Raw genomic sequence first — 20,783 nt, 5'->3', positions numbered from 1 at the left:
AAGCAGGGCCATGCTTTTCTCTTAGCTCTTCCCTCTCCTCTCCACCCAAAGGTATCATGTTCATTGAAGAAATCATGTTTGTTGGAGATAAGTTTAACTATGATCAAGGCATGGCTTCTATCCACTAAGTTGCTTCTCCCATATTCCTGTTTATATGAGGGGAAGGAACACAGCATCCATAAGTCTAATAAATAGAAAATTTAAATGAAGGCCTTAAGAGACAAGCTTAATTTGCCTCTTGTGACAAAAATAATTTCCTTTGGAAGAAATAACACACTTGAATTAGAAAAGAGAGGAAAAGAAGGGGGAAAAAAAAAAGGTAAAACAGAGAAACAGATCCACTGAAAACAGATCTGGCAGGAAGAGGCATATGCCTCCACTATTTACCACCAAGTGCAGCTTGCGTGCATCACCTCCTGGCAAGTGAGTTCAAAACTGTCAGAACACTATGGCTAGTGCATTCCTGCTAATCATATCAAGGGACTGCAGAACAAGGACAAGGACCTATTTTAATATTTACCACTCAGTACTAACATTTTAAAAGTGTCCTTTTATGGATTTGTTTTACTCACCTACTTGTAAGGAAGGCTGGACACAACTTTCCTGCTGCAAACAATTAATTTAATTTTGAGTGCAATCTAAAGGTATTCTAGAATAATCCTCTTTGCTCATTAGGTCAGGGATCAAACTTGTCACCTCCAGAAGTCCTATGTAAGAGGAGCATGGCTCAGTTTCCCTGCTCCCTATGCTGCATTCCTGAGAACAGAATCCCTCTGAAATTTTACTGCTTAAGACTCCTTTAAAATGACATATGACCATTACCTCAGTTTCATTGCAGCAGAAGATATCGGAATGGGTATAAAATTGTGGATCTAGGTCAGCAAGGGCTGGAGCTGGATTAAATAAAGTCTTTACTGAAAAAAAAAAAAGAAAAAGAAAGTCTAAGTCTCTAGTGGTTTAGATTCATAAAACCATCACCTGAAACACCATTGTGGTGGGATATCACAGCCCCCAATGTTTATTATTAACACAAAAATGGCTCTCAGTTTCTGTGTCCTCATTTTATAGAACTGCTAAAAGTTTTCTTTATTATATTAAAGTTCCCTTCTGATTCATGTGCAGGCACCTGTCCTGATGGGAACACGACAGAAGTGTAAGAGAAAAAATTACCAAGAAATTATTAAATCAAAAAAAAGGGAAAAATGCCTTAGACAGTAATGCAATTTGTTCAACTGATGATGCCTCTTCCAGGATTTTAATAAGTTTTACAAGAACTGATTTAGTTCTACAGTTTTTACAGTGTTATTATCTGCGTTCTGTACCTAAAGAAACAGGGGTATGGAGTAACGAAGGGCATGTCCAGACAAGGAGTTAAACGTGCTTCTGAATGTGTTACCTAACTTGTTCAAACTGCCACATTATAAAACTGTAGTGTAGACAAGGCACTGTATATTTTTAATACACTATCTGGCAGAGCTAGACTTAAACTTAACACGTGGTAGAATATGTTAGTTAACCTAACTTTAAACTGTAGCCTAAGGCCCCATGTAACAGCAGAAAAGGTTTGTCATGAGGACAGTGTAAGTGACTTACTCACTGTTAACACAGGAAGTCTGCAGACTTAGTTTCTCACTTCACCAATTTTATGATTAATACTTCTGTGTCTTAACCACAAGGCCATCATTTTTATATAAAGCACAGACTCTTACTTTAGAAACATTCCTTATAGCAAGTGATCAAATCTTCCAACTTGGATACCTAAATTTTCAGTCCTAAATGCATATTTAGACCCTAAGCTATAGCACATAATATTCAGACACCCTGAACACTTCTGAATCCCAGTTAATGCCCTAAAAGAGAAAGATGCACATAGTCTTCTGAAATGTGAATACCAAGAAGCTTAGAAGATGACCTTTTTGATTCACACACTGAAAGTTTTAGCCTTTGACTGTACAACTTTATCATGCCTCTCTACCTGCCTCGTTAAAAAGAGTATTAAAACGACAAAGACATTTACTCTGAAGTCAGAAAATGCCAAGATCAGGATTTCCAATGAAATCTTAATTTGGCTTCCTTATGTTATTACAATACAGTATGTATTATAATAAACTCTTTAATTATATGATCACATACCACTGAAAAACAGCATGTGATCACATAATTAAAGACTGCAACATAATATATATGCAGAAAGGAGACAAACTAAGGTTTCACAGGCAACCTTAACTCTTGCATTTCCTATTTTCTGAATTGCAACCCTAATAAATGTTTTTTAAACACAAATCTTTAAGGTATACTTTCCTAGGTAAAACAAACAAACAGCACATATTGGAAAACAAACTCTGTCATGTGGTATCATACCGACATACAGATGGGTCAGGAGCAGCACTGGAAGTGTTCCAACTTGGGTTTTAAGTAATACAGACTCATCATGAACAGAGTGTAATACACTACTATTAGTTTTCTCCCGTATTTAATATCTGCTGAGCAGGGGTGAGATAGAGGAACTCTAAGATTCTCTTTCAGGCTGTGAAGAAGAGCATGGCTTGTGAACAGCATAATCTGTTTGGTCCCCCTGAGGAACACCGAATTATTTTCTGCCCAAATTCCTTCTGTCCCTTTGCCAAGATCCATTCTCCTCACCTAGTTTCCATTCTTTATGCCTCCTTGCACAGGCACTATGCAATAGTAACCTTTTTCACTCAACTTTCATCACATTGTATCTTTACGCCTCCTCTCCTATGCTTTCTTTTTCCCACTTCCAGTACTCACAGCCTACTCCCTGACTCTACCTCCATATTCCAATCTCTGTTCAACAAATCCTATTCTCTGTTCCAATTTTGTCCCCCTTTCAGTTTCTCTCTCTCTTCTTCCTCCGCCACCCCCAAAATCAAGCAAATCCCTCCTACACTTCCCTTGTCTGAATCTACTCTCCCTCCTCACCATTCCCATCCAGCTTTGTCTCTTCTGTGTTCAAATCAAGCAAGCTCCTGCTCTGTACTTTCTGGGCCTACAAGAGATCTTTAACAGATAAAAGAAGTTGCCTAAAATCAGATTTGGGAATTACACTGACAGTCATGCTGCCCAAATCAACAACTGCCTGTGTGGACAGACTCTCAGAGGAAGCTAGCTGTGAAGCTCTAACAAATTTCTCATGTCTATGCGAAAGGTAGTTATTTTCCAAAGGTAGACAATACAGTAAAAACCAGGTAGATTTCCATACTGTTGCAAAGGCCTGTCTTTAAAAGAAAGCTCCCTTGCTATCAAGTCTTAAGTTAATTTTAAAGTAGCCAGTATTCATAATTTAAAAGGGGGTAGGGTGGGAGGCATTTTTCCATTGCCTGGCTTTGATAGCTACTATGCTTTGGCAGAAATTACAAAGAGTTTAACCACAGACAAACAGCTGATATGAAAAACTGCAGCCCAAGATTAAAAAGTTGAAGCACATGAAAAATAGATCCTTTACTTGCAAGTGACATGGAACCTTAATAACTGAGGCTGCTTCCAGCCCTGGTTATGACACATTCTCATTCTTCACTACAGTATTAATAGGCTGGACATTATCAACCATCTTTTATGGAGTCTGTCATTACTGAAGCCCACAAACTGCTTTACAGACTCTGATATACAATAACATTTTGCCCATCAATGAAGTGGTCCCCCTCTAGGAACCAGCAGCAGCTTCACAACACGTGGCCATTAAAAGCCTAGAATTTTCCAGTCAGATTTCCACTACAATTTACACCCACTTCATATAATTATTCACAACCCTCCCTCTCTCCCTTTCCTTCCTTCTCTCCCTCCTTTCCTTCCTTTCTTCCTTCCTTCCCCCCAAGATTGTCACAAGATCTTTAATAATCAGTGCCACAATGAGAGGATGTCAGAACATGAGGTGTCCCCCTCTAGCTTACAGATCTAGGTGATGTTCACTGAACAGAAGCAGAGGATTCTTGCCTGTGTGTCCACAATCTTTCTCCATCTTATTGTTTATTTCTTTCAAAGAATGGAGAAAAACAAGAAAAAAAAACCCTTGAAACAGAGGTTTGAGGCATCTGGGTATGCATCTGTTTTAAACAAAAATAGTCTAGTGCACATCCTAACATGCAGTACTGCATTATACATGAGGGTACTGCAAGTTAAAAGAAGGGAAATTGCATTAACAATTTACAGTTGGCTAAGGATGGATTTTTACAGTGTGACAAACTCAGCTGTTTACTTAGATTTGACTGCACATGACATTTGAACATGTGTAGCCTATTGCTTTAAAGCACAAGCAACCAAAGCTTTCCTGATATGAGCGCTGCACAATGATAGCAGACTGACAGCACAGAACTATAGCTGGCCCACAGTTAACTACTATCTTTTCTCGATATATTGGGCTGTCTACAGTTGCTAAATGCTTGCATGTCTGTTCCATGTATCAGGTTTGGATTTTTTTTAATTACCTCTAAAAAAATCCTATCTTTTCTTCTGTCACAGGCTGGCATCTTGCCATATGAGGGTGACAAAAGTGTGAAGCATCTTACCAAAACTGTGCATAGAGTTAGAAGTAGATAAAATTAGTCATGGATATTGAGTATTGACTCAACTATAGTCTGTTAGCCATTAGATTAGGAATGCTTTCATCCATTTTTATAAAACGTAATGAAAAAATATAGTAAGCTGTTTCCCACCCCCACATATATTTTAAGCATTTCAGGTACTACTCCGTTTTCTAAAGTTTTTAATTTTTAGTTAGATTTGCATGAACCCAGTTTGGACATTTCAAGCAGAAGTCAAAATAATTTTTCCCCATGCACAGTTCTGTTTACAGAGTTTATGACTATTACCACCACAGTTTCAGAGCCACTCTCTCCTAGCCTCGCATCTAACTTAACTGCTTAAATCAGCACAAAATACATGAACGTGATGCCTGAAGTTCTGCTACTTCTTATTTCTTCACTAGCGCGTAAACACTAGTGATCACAACAGATGCACAACAGACCTCGGTGCCGAAGGAGGACTGAAAAGTCAAAAACGTGCTGTGATCTACTGGAGCAAGCCTGGGCCCAGCTGCAAGGAACCAGTTAGTTCTGATCCCAGTTCTATCCCTGACCTGCTGTGTGATTGACCATACTATGAGCTGTTCCCTCCCTGTCTTATCTTCCAGATAGATGAGAACATATTTTTAACCTCATATAGATGCCTCAATTGCATAATTATTTACTTAGTGTTCAAATACAGTGGTAATTGTGCTTGAGTAACTGAAAGCATTACAGGCACTTAGACAACAAAAACATCGTGTTGGTAGTGAAACCCCATCCTGTTCAAGCAAAAAAAAAAAAAGTACATGCTACACTGAAGGAACAATGGCCTACATGAAGTACAGCACAGTAACAATTTACTAATAATTTCACAGACCATGACTCTGTTTATTCAATGGCAGCAGGCCAAGTCACACTCTAAGAATTTTGTTAAGAAGAAAAAGCATTTTTTTTTACTTTAAGGATGTTAACTTCTATATAGAAAACCACAGTCATACCTACTGCTATGCTGGGAGAACAAGGGCATAAGTCTGTTTTTGAGGTAATTTCATTCACTTTCTTGTGTGTGGAACTTTACTGACTTGCATTCATTACGCTTGTTCTGCTCTGGAATAATACCAGAGTCAGGTCCATAGTTCCTGACCTAACAACATTGTACTGTATTTAGTCACAGCATGAAAATAGGAGGAAAGGCAGCACCAGACATATACGGGGAGATTATAAGGGTATGGGCTGGTTTGCCATTCAAGGTAAACACTGCAAAATTTTAAAACTGAATTCAGTTTTCATTAGCGTAGCATGAATTTGTTGGCTATTGTTTCATTTCTAAATAAAACTAGTATGACAGAAACCAGAATAGACCACAGGATCTTTATTTAGAAAGTAAGATAAAGAATATTTTTCATGCAACACAAATGAGGGAAACAGAATGGCTTATGTTAAATTACCTCCACTGGCACGTGCCATTTTCAGAGCTTCAAGAGAAACAGCAGGGGTTATTTCTAGCTGGCAAACAACCACTTTGGCTTTACAGATGATATCAGAAGCCCTCTTCAGGTCTTCAAAGTTTAAAAGCAGGTTGGCTCCTGGGACTATGACAATAACATTCTGTCCTAAAGAGAAGATATTGTGGTTTTTACATTAACTTTTGCAACAAAGTATGTAAAACAATTCCTTGCTTTTCTACAATACATTTCAGATGAGTATTTCAATTTGCTTTCCAAAAAAACCCCACTAAAAATGTACACATTGCTGACATTTTCAAATATCCGAAGATTTCAGAAGATAATCAAAAAAGATTGATGGACTAATGAATGCTACACTGCACAACAAATGCAGTATATATTTCTTTGGGAAAAGACATGTATGGGCTTTCCCAGTCTTATTTTGGTGTTTGGGGGACATACACGGAGATTGATATTTGCATTTTCCTAAAATATTCCAGTAGCACTTGGAAGAGAAAAGCATTAACGTGATTACTGACTTCATATGCCAAAAATGCCCTAAAAATTTTCTCATCAGCTGGAAACAGAGAGTATTTCACACAGCTATGAAAATTATGCATGTTCTTCAGATTTCAGAGAAGCAGGCTTGCTCCATTTACCTGCAACACTTCAAGTTAGAGCCCCTAAGCATCATGAAAACCAGAATCAGCTGGCCACCAAAACCCAGAAAGGTAATGCCTGTGTCTAAGGAAAGCTTTATCAGAAGTGAGTTAAGGTGGGTGACAGATTCTTCTGCACTTAAAGCTGGCCAGTAGAATGGTCTAAGCAAAGCTATACATCCAGAAGCACAGCAGTATCTCAAAGCACATCTAAGATCCTTTTCATTCTCGTAGTTTGTTTTACAGTTAGGTGAGGAGGTTCATTTACGTAGGTTCTAAATATTCTTGTTTTTCTTCAGACATGCAAATTGCCTTCTTTTATTGCAGTTTCTTTCTTTCATTCTTTCTTTTTTTTTAATTTCTGTTACAATACCTAGAGACCTTCAGGCATGGGTGCCTTCAAATTAAAATTTATTATTAATCACTCAGGTATTAAATTCAATAAGTCAGTTGTTCCTTGATTTACAGGCTCAGCCCGCCCCCGCTGAAGATTCCTTTAAGGACTGCCAATCATTAAAGGCTACCAATTCTGTAATGAACTGAATTACTCTGTAAATAAATATTTATGTTTTTAAACACATTATTTTTGTTGAATGTGACTTCAAAGCCCTTTGAATAAGAAACGTGCAAAGCTTGTCTCCGTAAATATGTTCTGAAAAGAAAGCAGGACAATGGAAAGAATAATACAGTGATCTCAGAGGGAGGGGCCCAAGCTTTCCAAAGCAATTCTGTTGTCAATGGTTTGGTACAGAACAGCTGCATATGAAAAGCAAAACCTCAGCATTTAAAGCCAACGCCCTGCTTTTCAACAGACAATGATGGGCATCTTGGATAAAAAAAAAAAAAAGAAAAAACCTTCTGCAACAAGTACATGCTGTCAAAGATACCTGAATCCTGTTGAGGAAACATTCAAAGGCAAATTGCACCTATTTTGCCAAGCATATATTTTGAAAACTTATAGAGTGCAGCAGTGCAAACAGTGAAAGGCAGGGAATCAGCAGAACAAAAATATATTTCATTTCTGCCTGGTCTCTGTGGTACCTAGAATCTCAGACACTATCCACATGTCTTGCTGCATTATCTTGCTGAACTATTTAGCTGTGCTGACATGTATATTATTATTAGACTTTAGAGCTAATGGCCCAAGGCAATAATGAAGGCTGTTTGCGAAAACCCATATGTGCAAATTCAAGGTAGACCATGCTGCACTGGATCATAGTCAGAAATTTTTCTAACTACAACAGGTCAGAGACTTGAAGTCTGCTTTCAAACCTGCCAGGGAAATGCAGTACCTACTGCGGTGTAACAGTCCGGACAGGCTTAACCCAAGCTGGAGGGAAAAAGCCACATTCTGTTCTTAGCTACATATACCACACTAACTGTGAATGACAGCAGTCATCACAAACTTACACCAGCGTGCATGAAAGCAGAATCTGGATCCACGCACTCACAATTAATACCAGAATTTTGTACTACCAGCAACCATTTTGTTAAAAGCAATTATTTCTTGCCAGGGAAATCAGATGGGAAATCAGCACCAGGGACAACAGAGTTAAAGACAGATGGCAAAGAGGGGTGGGATTCATCTTGTCCAACATTAACTAATTTTTAAAGTTTTCAAAAAAATCCTACATTCTAGAATATTCTAAGAAAATTAATTTCTAAAGAGTAGTTTTCTAGGTTCCTTCAACAAGGAGGAGAGACAAGTATTTTCAGAGTTTTTTTAATCTTACATATCTTAGATATCTGTTTGAGGAGGAGATAAACTGTTGTCTGGAAATGCCTATGTCTCTCTGTTAACTCTAGGTGAAGCCTTAAGCCGTACACCTAACTTTGAAACACCTAAAGTGAGAGAAAATGTTACCAACACTAAGAATGAGAAAAATATACTTACTGCATTACAGTTAATTCTAACATATCTTTACTTAGACTAAAAATTCTCAGTTTTGATGGGAGCACATATAATTTTAAGTTTTGCAGACATCAGCTAAAATATTAAGGGCCACATTCACAGTTGCTATAAGCTAGAACAGCTAAATGAAGCTGATAAGCTTGTGCAAGCTTACACCAGATGGGGACTGGGTGAATCAATACTTAAAACAGCGTGAATGCTGCATATGTAAATACTGTCCTCACTTGGGCTTCTAAATCTGCTACTGTCACTTCTTAGAAAGATAGGTAACTCAAGCTAGTTTTTTTTTACAGGTGTCATTTTATAGATGCTACCAGATGAGAAGTGCCAGTGGAAAAATCAAAGGCAAACCAGTAAACACCACAGTGCAACAACCATCACTTTTTAAAACGGGATGATGAGTCTAAAAGCCATCAGTAGTGCTTAGAACTCACCAAAATCTCAAACGATGCAATTATAACAACAGCTGCAAAGCTTCTGCATAATAATTCATAGGGAAAAAAGATGATGTTTGTGACCAGAAAAGAATGTTACAAGAAAAACATTTGCTGCCAAATCACACAGTTCATGAATATGAGGGCAAGTTTTGGGTGTGTCATGGTATTATAATTTCTATGCAGTTACTTGGTAGAAGCCTTGAATAGTCCTGTACACAAAACAAACATTCATGATGAATGTCAATACACAGAAATTCTATAAAAATTCAGGTGACATTTCTTCATAATCCTGAAGGTTCAAAACAAAGATTTTCTCTTTGAAAAGTATAATTCAAACAAGCTGGCATATGTGCTCTAAGTTTGCCTTGTTTATTTAGCCTTATCTAAATATATATTTTTGAATGTTTTTATACTAGTAGTGCTTTGGTGTTGAAGGTACACTCACTTACAAAATAACGCCTATTCACTGTTCATGAATGATTAATAACTTTATCGTAAAGTCAGCATAATGCTTATCTCAAGTGAGGGTTATCTCACAGCGTTCTGTGTAGGTGAGCTTTAAGTCCCAACTTGCAATAATCAGGAGCACTTTAATCATGACCTGCCAACCTCTGTTGTCCCTCCACTGAATTTTCGCTATGGCCATGGAAGTTGTCAGACTGGTTCAAACTACTGGTCCTGTCAAGCCAGCTTAATGGTGCCATCAACAGTCAGTACCAGATATAGATAAAGCGGCAATAAACTTCACAGATAACCATGTAAACAATTATCCATAAGGAGGTTTTTTTCCTCCCTATGTGTGTATGTATGTAAAAGTACAACACACATCATCACCTTATGGAGTTCTTACCACTCAACAGCACACTGTTAGCAGAAGGTGTGCCAAGTGACAGAGCTAGTGGAAAGAAGGCAGGCTGAAAGGGGAAACAAAAACTGGGGTTCAAAGTGGTGCGATGCACCTCAAAGAAAACGTGTTAAGAAAAGCAGCTGGATGTACCAGCTTTTCTCCTTAAGAGAGAAAGTATGGATTCGAAGTGTACAGGGTCCTGGTAAACTGAAGCTTCTGTTTAGTCAAAACCTATCTGAAGAGGCGGTTGTATAAACGAGAACAACTGAAAGGAACATGAGGTTCCAGAAAACGATTTCTGCACAGATTTCTTAGACCGGCCCAGAGGGAACCTTTGCAGTGTCTCTGGGCTGCACGTTTTCCAGTGCAGCACTATAAACTTGTTAAACATCTCTCCACCATTTTGCATTAAAGCAGGGATTTAAACTCTTTTACTGAAACTATACTGTATTGTCCCAGAATATAATGCAACTTTGAGAATATTATAGAATCATAGAATTGTTTTGCTTGGAAAGGACCTTAAGATCATCAAGTCCAACTGTTAACCTAACACTGCCAAGTCCACCACTAAATGTCCCTAAGCACCGCATCTACTCATCTTTTAAATACCTCCAGGGATGGTGATTCCACCATTTCCCTGGGCAGCCTGTTCCAATGCTTGATAACTCTTTCTGTGAAGAAATTTTTCCTGATATCCAATATAAACCTCCCCTGGCACAAGTTGAGGCCATTTCGTCTTGTCCTATTGCTTGTTACCTGGGATCAAATGTGCCTGATAATTTTCAAATTTTTAGTACTTTGCCAATTACAATAATGGGTCAGTTATAGCTGTGCAATTCAGTAATCGGTAAAAATCTTCCCAGAAATTCAGCAGCACCAGCTAGACAGACACAAATAACACCAGGGAAAATTTACTTCAGAGCCTACTCTGACTCTGCTCTCTGCAGCTTTCTTTTTCTCTGCTTTCACTCATCCATCATAGTCTGCTGCCTCTACTTGAGTCTCTCTCCTACTTCTGCCTGTGATTTCACTCAGTTGACTGGAGTTGGTATTTTTCCCAAGTACTGGTACTTGTAAAGAGTTGGTAAGATGAAGTGAAGGTTAGGTGTGTGAAAATACAGCAATTAAAACTTGGCGATTTAAAGAGATGATACCTATGCTTTTTATCTGTCCCTTGTTGTCTTAACACAAAACACCATCACCACTCCTAACTTCAAATCTTCCCTTTTAGGTATACTTTGAACTAGCAGAAACTGCTTTACATCAGTGCACTGAATGCTGTGGTGTTTCAGCTATGCCAGCACAACTACTGTGGTAAAACATGCATGTATAGACAAGCCCTTTGGAAAGTGCTGTAAAACCTGTTTAGGTCCAATCAGCCAGGTTTCTACAGGAAAAAAAAAACAGTGTCTCTTGCAACAGCAAAGCACATAAGTACTGCTATTTTATTGCAATTTACTTGATTCAGGTGCCAGATGGTTTTAGAGAGAAGTAACAACCAGAACTATTACCAATTCTGTGCATCTGTTTGCTTTATAGCATACTTCTGACCAGGTTTGCTCTTCTACTAGATTTTAAATAAAATCTGAGGCCAGTGGTAACCTAATTTCCAATTTTTTAGTTTCTGAAAGAACCAAACTGCATGACATTACGCATTATTAATCTCACTATGTGAATCACGACTATCAGAGACCCTTCACACTGACACTAACATGTAAGATAGATAGCCCACTGTGAACCTCATGGCACTGAACAATCAGTTTGCCTTTCCTGGGCTTATAAAGGTTTTAGATCCACAAGATGGTTTTGTTCCTCAGAAAAAAATCCTTCAGAAAAATTCATGGTGTTATAATTTTAACAGGTGTTCATTCAAGCTTAGACCACGTTTATCTTAGTTGGCCATGCATATGAATTGGGAGGTAACAAGACTGCTGCTTCTTCAACTATTCTGGACAGCAAACCTAGTGCAAAACATGGTTACATGTACAAAACAGTGAGGCCTGGGAGTGCGCTACCAGATTCTCACTGTCTCTCCCATTTACAATGGCCAGAGTAGTGACTATATGTGGCATAAGAGAAAAGTTCTTAAGAGTAGCTGTGGTAATTTACCTGCTGACCCAAACCAAGAGAAGGAGGTGGAAGTAAGAGGCAGGTATCCAGTTTATTCAATGTATTAGAGCTACCTTATTTTGGAATTAGAGCTGTCATGCAAGGTTTTGATTAATCTTACTCAGGGAAAATTAAACTCACATCTCCAGCTAACTTGCTTAATTTTTCTGAATGTTCCTGTGGAGACTTGCCTTTAGTCACAGTTCCTTCCCAGGTTTGCTCCTGGAGTGAACAGTCATGTTTCCTTTCCCATTTTGAGCTGTAGCCCAGTGTACTACCATCAGCTTACATAGGAGCTTGTTAAGTTGATGTGTCAGCTAAGGTAATTGTTCCAGTGAAGGCTCTTATAGCACCAAAAGTGAACTAGTCCAATCACATTTAATTTGTTATGTTTGCATAAACATTATCAGTCCTGAGCTCTAATTTTGATTCAGACACACGTACTTCTCCTAAGAGTTCTCAACAGCACAACTTGCTTGAGGGAAAGATGAACAGAAAGTTTTCAGAGGATAATTTAGCAATCTTAAAGAAGAATATGAAAACAAGCCAAACCTTATTTTCTTCTTCTCCTGCAATATGAGAGCAAAGGCACAGGCTAAGGAAAATTAACACAGAAAAAACAAATATGCCATTTCACTGTGTATTCATCACTGCAGATGCAACTTGGGATCAAGAATTGTGGTAATATTACAAGATCAACATAAATATTTCTACTTTTACCAAGGATAATTCCTTTTCCTGATCCAGGGCATAATGACTCACTTAGTGTGCTGAGGAGGCAAACCCTTTCCTCACAGTAAAAACGCTACGTAAGTTGTGGTGGAAAAGGAGAGGTTTAACCTTCTGCTACACTGTATGTGCTGGCCAATGTAAAACTAGACAGATCATCTGGCTGATTGAATTACGGCTATCACACTGCTAATCTAAGCGTCTGATTCTGCTGCTTTTAGGCATCTCATCCTATAACACTGCCTATAATAAAAGGAAGTGCCATGAAGTGAAAATAAGATCATGAAAAAAATGAAAGGTGTAGAAAAAATAATTCCACAATTAACAGTAACAATGCAAACGTTTCTTTTACGGTTGTAGAGGCAGAGCAAAGCGGACAATTCAGAGTAGAAATATATACCTTCACTGTTGACAATTATTGAAGCAGTTCCAGTAGCAGCATCTGTAGTCTGACCTACAAATGCTGAGAAAGGGAAAAGTTACAGCATGCATTAGTTCAATACATTACTTTCAACCAATAGCATGTGATGCAGTTTAATTGAATTAAATCTAAAATGAACCCATAACCTCCAGCAATTTAAAAATGCTAATTACTCTTTCATGCGCAACAATGCCAGAGAAGCTAACAACAACAAAAAGTGTTAATTTACATCCACAAAACAGAAATGTGAGTCCAACATTCTTTAATTTGGCTACATCTCTGCTTTAGAGAAAGCATGTTATTTATACAGCCTTCTCAGGCACTCTACTCCTGCATGGAAGTATTTCTTTTATCCAATGAAACAACAGAGTCAAGGCTGGAGAAAATGAAAATATTAAAACAACACAGCATTTAATTCTGTGTAGATTTGCATTTCAGCAGTAATATGAACATGTGCTATGAAGGCAGTGGTGAGGCTATATGTTTCCTCTTCGGATTATTCAGATAAACTAACTAGAAGTGCAAGTAGCAGCACTGTCTATTACAAAGATTGTTCCATATTTATTACTATAAGAACCTGTTTTCAGCTGTCAGCAAATTTGTCAAATATTAACCAATGGTCTGAAACTTTCTATGACAGGTGGGGTTTTTCTAGGTAGAAAACTGGCAAAAAATTTGAGGTTTTCTTTTTCCCAAGAACTGTATTTGAGAAAAACCTACTATTCTATTGAGACAAATTCTGGTGACCTTTTGTTTAAGAAGCTCTGATGTTCTAACATTTTAGAACATGGACGTGATGAAGGACAACAGTCGGCTTCTCTCTCAAGATGTGCCTTTTGTGGCCAATTTAAAAATTTGCTCAAATTCGAACATGTAACATCGCTCATTCAGTTTTGCTAAAGTATTGCAGGTACTCGCCCTGGAGGTACCCTTATCTAGCTCAGAGTTACAAGGGTCAGAGCAGTACTTTCCTTGCAATTATAGCTTCTTTTCACCATGAGCTAGGTCTACACACTGGAATTGAAACTAGAGAACTTGTGTTTTCTGTGCTCTCAATGCTCTTCCTGCAGAAAATAAGCAGCATGAGCAGCAAGCTGCCCAGTTCACATGTGGGAGAGGGAGTAACACATCAGTAAAGGTCTAAATGGCCTGAGCAGTACTGGTAGCTCAACAGCAGCATAATAATGTATAGCATAACAGCAAGTTATCTTCAGGTGGCTTGCACTGATGTCATCATCTAAGATTTAGAGGTAATAACATTACATTTTATTTTTAGTGGTACAGCTGATTTCAGAAGTCCCCATATTCTCACCCATATTCATTCATTCCTGCCAGTTGTGTCAAAGCAATTATTCATAGTTCTGAGTGCTAAAACATATCCAGTAAGGCGATAAAATAAGAAACCTTTCACTACCAATTTTTAAAGCTTAAAATAATACAAAATGTTTCTTTAAAGTAAAATTTTACCTGTAGAAATACCATTCTTCTTCAAATTTTCAACATAATCATTGCCAAAGGAATCCTTCCCAACCTATACAAAAGACAAAAGGATAGTTTTTCTCTAAAGAAAGGTGAGAGGATCGATAGGTCTTCTTTAGACGACAGCATGCTCTAGTGTAATTTGAATACAACACTTTCTGTTTTGCAGCACTTTGCCTTATTAATAAACAAACAATAAACTAATAAATAATAGTAAAAATGTATTAATAGTATTAATAAACAAAAGGAATAGTGTTCTGCAGTTTTCTCCTCCTCTATTACAAAACTCCCCCTACACCCATGTTGCTATATTCAAGTTTCATTCTCTTACAATCACTGTGTTCCCTTCACACTGAAGCTTTCTGGGGACTGTAAGATCTGGAAGTGTACTGTATCTTGTACTCCTGGATCATTATTCACAGAATCACAGAATCAACCAGGTTGGAAGAGACCTCTGAGATCATCGAGTCCAACCGTTGCCCTGACACCACCCTGTCAACTACACCATGGCACTAAGTGCCATGTCCAGTCTTTTCTTAAACACATCCAGAGATGGTGACTCCACCACCTCCCTGGGCAGCCCATTCCAATGTCTAATAACCCTTTCTGAAAAGAAATTCTTCCTAATGTCCAACCTGAACCTCCCCTGGCGAAGCTTGAGGCTGTGTCCTCTTGTCCTATCGCTAGTTGCCCGGGAGAAGAGGCCAACTCCCACTTCACTACAACCTCCCTTCAGGTAGTTGTAGACTGCAATAAGGTCACCTCGGAGCCTCCTCTTCTCCAGGCTAAACAACCCCAGCTCCCTCAGCCGTTCCTCGTAGGTCAGACCCTCCAGACCCTTCACCAGCTTGGTCGCCCTCCTCTGGACTCGCTCCAACACCTCAACATCTTTCTTGAAGTGCGGGGCCCAGAACTGAACACAGTACTCAAGATGCGGCCTCACCAGTGCCGAGTACAGAGGGACGATCACTTCCCTAGACCGGCTGGCTACACTATTCCTAATAGAGGCCAGGATGCCATTGGCCTTCTTGGCCACCTGGGCACACTGCTGGCTCATGTTTAGCCGGCTGGCGATCAGCACCCCCAGGTCTCTTTCCACCGGGCCGCTTTCTAACCACTCTTCCCCCAGTCTGTAGCGCTGCATAGGGTTGTTGTGGCCCAAGTGTAAGACCCGGCACTTGTTCTTGTTGAACCTCATGCTGTTGGTCTCGGCCCATCTATCTAACCTGTCCAGATCCCTCTGTAGGGCCTTCCTACCCTCCAGCAGATTGACACTCCCACCCAGCTTGGTGTCATCTGCAAATTTGCTGAGGGTGTACTCAATCCCTACGTCTAGATCATCTATAAAGATATTGAACAGCACCGGCCCCAGAACTGAGCCCTGGGGAACACCGCTAGTGACCGGCCGCCAGTTGGACTTTGCCCCATTCACCACCACTCTCTGGGCTTGGCCATCCAGCCAGTTTTTAACCCATTGAAGAGTCCATACATCCAAGCCCCGAGCAGCCAGTTTGTCTAGGAGGATGCTGTGGGAGACAGTGTCGAATGCCTTACTGAAGTCTAGATAGACTACATCCACAGCCCTGCCCTCATCTACTAAGCGGGTAGATTCAGATTCAAATGGAAAGCATTTACAGCAACTCTGGTGTCCTTCTTAATTGCAGTTTGTTTTTTGAATTTTCTACCTCAGGTTTCCTCGGTGGAAAAATATCAAACTGTGGTTATGATCTAAAAAGTGACCATAAACATGGCATTGCTGGTTACTATAATTCTCAGTACTAAATGTACTGTTTACAAATTCAACATTTTTTGTTTGTTTTATGCAGCAACAGCAGACCAACTTGAGTTAGGGAGTCAAGGTATGCTCTATTGTTTTTCTAACAGCAAGTTAAAGAGCTTGTAATTTCAGCTCCACTAATCCTTTTAGCTGAACAGAATTCTGCTTGCTGTTTATTCAGACTAATAAACATTGCTTTTGTTACACCACACAAGCTGAGCAAAGGAGATGAAGTATACGGAGAAAAAAAAATGGTATAACTTCCTTAATGTCAAAATAGCATTTAAATTACTTCTATAAAGCCGACATAGTTTTTAATTCACCACTTTTAGCCTATGTCTTCAGCATGCATAGTATGTGCTCCCACTTCCAAAAGTTGTGTATCTGAGCAATATCAAAGACTCACCAATGCTACAGGAAGTATTTATGCAAGAGAAAAAAAAATCTTTCAGATTAGAAGCCAAATCAAGATCCTGGTCACGGTCTAGACAATGAAGGAATTACACGAGGAGCCCTAACTAATGATCCATCTTCTCATAAAACAGCACTAAGTAGCTAATGGTGTATTTGAGTTACTGGAAGCACAAAGCAGCTGCCTCTACTGCCTGCTGTTAGAAATTTCTCTATTTATGAGCTCAGTCCTTTAGAAAGCTCAGAGAAGGCCGGAATATTAGCTAGTGATCACAACAATCAGAATTCTGCGATTTAGAATTCTAAAATTTAGTGTCATGGATAGATGATCCTTTCCCCTACACATTCGATTGCACAACCATGTTTTGAAACATACTTTCATTTCCTACAACCTCTATAAGGGATTTTTCTGAAGCATTATTAGGGATCATCCAAGTCTTTTACCAAAGGAGGGCAGCAATTTAGGTCAAAACAGTCTAACCAGATGGAACATTCCTCTAGTACATGGAAAAAAAAACCCAAACCAACAACATTTACTTTGGTCACTGTGTTATTCATTGTTTGCATATTAGAATATTTCTGTATCTCTGACTACTCCCAGTTTGCCAGACAGGGCGGGTTGTCAGAAGCGGCATCGTCCGAGTGCTTTAGGCTGGATGACTGCAGCCATCTGCAATTTAAACCTGAGTTGTGCTCACCTCTGCAGCCTAACAGTTGTACTACTGGAATGTGTTCTGCCTGATGGTATCACCTTCTCCCTCCCTCGCTGTTACAAAGCTTCTACAACAAATCTCAGGATTTGCTCAGTTATTTCAGCAATGAAATATTTCATAACCATTTTCCAAAAGCTCAGCTGAAACTTCCTTCCTTCAGCTCTGGGTCCTACATAACTGACAGACAGGCATCCCTTATTGTTCAACTGTCATAACAACTGAGATCAGCCGTGGTACTTTTGCTCACAGCGAGACATCTCAGTGCTGCAGGGAAGCCCTTGGAGGGGTCTCCACGGAGGTCCTTTTCCTCTGGAAACTTTTTTCCATGTTAGTTCATCAGCATTCAACCCAGTTAATCCTAGTGCTTTTGAAGGGCTTATCTTTCCATTCAGGCTTTACCCTCAAGGAAGACAGAGTATTGGGCATCAGACTCCTTTTAGATTAAAGGCATATTTACTGACCATGTCAAATTATATAACATTGGTTTAAATATTTTCTGGTTTTGCACAGACCCTGCTAGATGGACTGTTGGGTAAACAGAAAAATAAATGTCTTAGTCTGCTGACCACAGAACATTGTATGTATGTGCTGAAATAGCATTCCTTCTTTCTTGAGTTCTTAACAATAGCTGTTTGTACAAGCATTATGATCACACAGTTTGCATATTAGAATGAGTGGAATTACATCAGTTTTTTTCAGCCTGGGTTTTCCCTGCTTACTATCATGTTTTCCACATGGAGCTAGGGGAGCTGGCTGGCATCATAGCAGCTAAAATTCTAGCAGCTTAGTGAATCAAACTCATCTGTACCTGAAAATTAATTACAACAAAAACATGTACCTCTTGACAATTGTTTGTTTAATCTATTCTATTTGCCTTTTTTTTTTTGAGAGTGTTTACTCTTTTTCTTCATTAGGGAATTAAACAGGTACTAAAGACAAGTATAAGACAGTAACACAAAAGGAAAAAACAATTGAAGTTATCTATCATATTCTGGGCTGCATCTGAGATACAGCTATGTTCTTACAATGAAGTGAGGATTCAGGCCTGCAGCACTTTAACTTAAATTTGGCTTACAGATCATCTAAAGAGAGAAGACTACATAGCATGGTAATACAGCACTTCCTCTTTCCAAGTAGGAAGCAAATGCAGCTGGGGCTTAAGTAGAATTTAGTATATGCTATATCAGGCTAGTGAAATCAATGTCCAGTGAGGATCATTACAAATTGTTTGCCAGAAGTAAAACAGGAGCTTTTTCAGCACATACAATGTCTTTCAGACCAACATCCCTCCACCATCTTAATCTAGGATATTTAACAGATTTTTTTGGTAATGGCCACTACAAAAAAAAAAAAAAAAAGAAAAAGAAAAAGATAATAGTTTGGGGAGTTCGGAATCTCTCAAGCCCATTGTGCATCTTTCAGTACTGCAGCAGGGTTCTTGTATGAACACAAGCAATTAATTTATTTGCTTAGATCCTTTAGTTCCTTGACAGTAATCCTTTACAGTTCTCTCAACAATTGTCTTTCTTGTCTTTTGAAGTGGCAACTATTCCATCAATACGTTGTTTTACTCTACTGAGCAAATTGAGGACGTGAGTTTAAGACAATACTGCAATACATATTGATAACCCAGCATAACAGCAGCCACTTTCAGAGACATCCAGGCAGAAAGTAGAACACTGTTTGCATTTCCACTACTCAAACTCAGTACTTGGATTTTACATTAAAATCCACGGCATTCTGTGGCATCTCTAGTCATAACTGTAAGTCATTCTAAAATTCCCTCTCTCAAACCCTCACCAGATAGTCACTGGCTCTCTTTTGTGTTTAAAGCTCTGAGGTATGAAGAATGCCTTGTCACTTGATCTGAGATGTCTACCTCTACTCTTGTTGAGGTCACCCTCTGTCTAAATTAAAGTCCTTCTAAAAGGATGCCACACTCCATCAGAATGTCCCTCTAGTATTAACAGTGATTCCATTCCCTGAACTTCAGATCGTAGAAGCAATTGTTGCACCTGTACTGGATAAAAAATGTTGGGAGTAGATGTGGTGCTTAGGGATAAGGTTTAGTGGTTGATGTGATAGTGTTAGGTTAATGGTTGGACACGATGATCTTAAAGGTCCTTTCCAACCAAAAAGATTCTATGATTCTATGAATTTTGACCAAAACATAAGCATGCTACTGAGCACAGAGTGTGTGTGTGAGGGGCAATCTGGCTTTAAGAACCACTGAATACTTAAGATGACTCGTTAAAGTAAAAATAATTGAATTGTAATGGCTCATTATTGCCTGATTCTTCTTAGTTTATTCAGCAAGAAACTTTATACTACATCCCATTGACCTATGTAGTTATAAGACTGTACTGCTATGAGATGAGACTGTTTTGTGAGGCTATAAAACGCATTTTTAATTTTAAAAGTAAACATTAACTTTTAAAATTAAAAAAAATACAAAATGCTAACATTTATAGATATTAAGAGTCATTCTCTGCGGTTTCTTTTCTCCAATAAATACACATCAGAAAGAAAGAAAGATGACTAGGTTCTACTGAAATAACATAAATATGATTTGGAAAGTAATTAGAAATTATAGTAACTGCTAAATTTTATTAGGAATGCAAATGTTTCCAGAAACATGTATGCACTGAGCAAAGGCTAGACTATTAAAAAATAAAACAAAATTCACACTTCCAGTGGAAAAAAATGCTTTAACATTTAGCAGGAAATGTTAGCACGGAATTCACTGCCAGTTCGTCTTGTACTTAAATCTGATCGTTCTTGAATGCAAAGACGATCAAATATACACAATATTACAGAGCACAAACATTGCCAATATGAAAAAAACCCACACTGTAGAACAACTAGTGATAATGACCCCCAGAAATGTTTGCAGGTGTAATTTAGATTTATAGCTGCCATTCTTTAGCCTAAATATTGGATTGGAAATCCAGTGAGAAAGGCTTCCTTGAGATGTTTCCAGTACTTCTCAAAAAATCCCTGACAGACAATGATCCAACAAATTTAGCATCCTCCCCAGCTATGGCAACAACAAAGTATGTCTAGTCAATTCGAAGTTTCATCTACAGTTAGCACAAGATAGACAATAAGGCTATAGAGAGAGAAAATTTGATCTTAACTTTAGTAATGAACACTCAAAACTTATAATGTTTAATGACAAAAATCAAAGAAAAGCACTGTAAGAATATAGCATCTGCCAAGCTGAATCAGCCCGATGGTCTGTGAGCCAGTCTTCAGAACTGCTGTATATCAGACGTTTCAGAAAAGTGGGCAAAAAAATCCCATAGCGTGCAAGGGTACTAG

At 38.6% G+C, this 20,783-nt stretch overlaps 1 protein-coding gene across 2 annotated transcripts in view; it reads right to left on the bottom strand.

Annotated features, from left to right (window-relative positions):
* RBKS (ribokinase) overlaps nucleotides 1-20,783 on the bottom strand; it is a 70,032-nt gene that overhangs the window by 29,956 nt on the left and 19,293 nt on the right. For both annotated transcript variants that reach the window (XM_068416050.1, XM_068416060.1), the window contains 4 exons: nucleotides 14,550-14,613; nucleotides 13,062-13,124; nucleotides 5,972-6,136; nucleotides 823-914 (listed from right to left, as the gene is read on the bottom strand). In XM_068416050.1, the coding sequence (XP_068272151.1) occupies nucleotides 823-914; nucleotides 5,972-6,136; nucleotides 13,062-13,124; nucleotides 14,550-14,613 (384 nt within the window). The remainder of the gene's footprint in view (nucleotides 1-822; nucleotides 915-5,971; nucleotides 6,137-13,061; nucleotides 13,125-14,549; nucleotides 14,614-20,783) is intronic.

The sequence above is a fragment of the Nyctibius grandis genome, chromosome 1, assembly GCF_013368605.1.
Source record: "Nyctibius grandis isolate bNycGra1 chromosome 1, bNycGra1.pri, whole genome shotgun sequence".
Taxonomy (NCBI): Eukaryota; Metazoa; Chordata; class Aves; order Nyctibiiformes; family Nyctibiidae; genus Nyctibius; species Nyctibius grandis.
The sequence above is the reverse complement of the archived record's forward strand: the minus strand, read 5'-3'. Positions and strand labels throughout refer to the sequence as shown.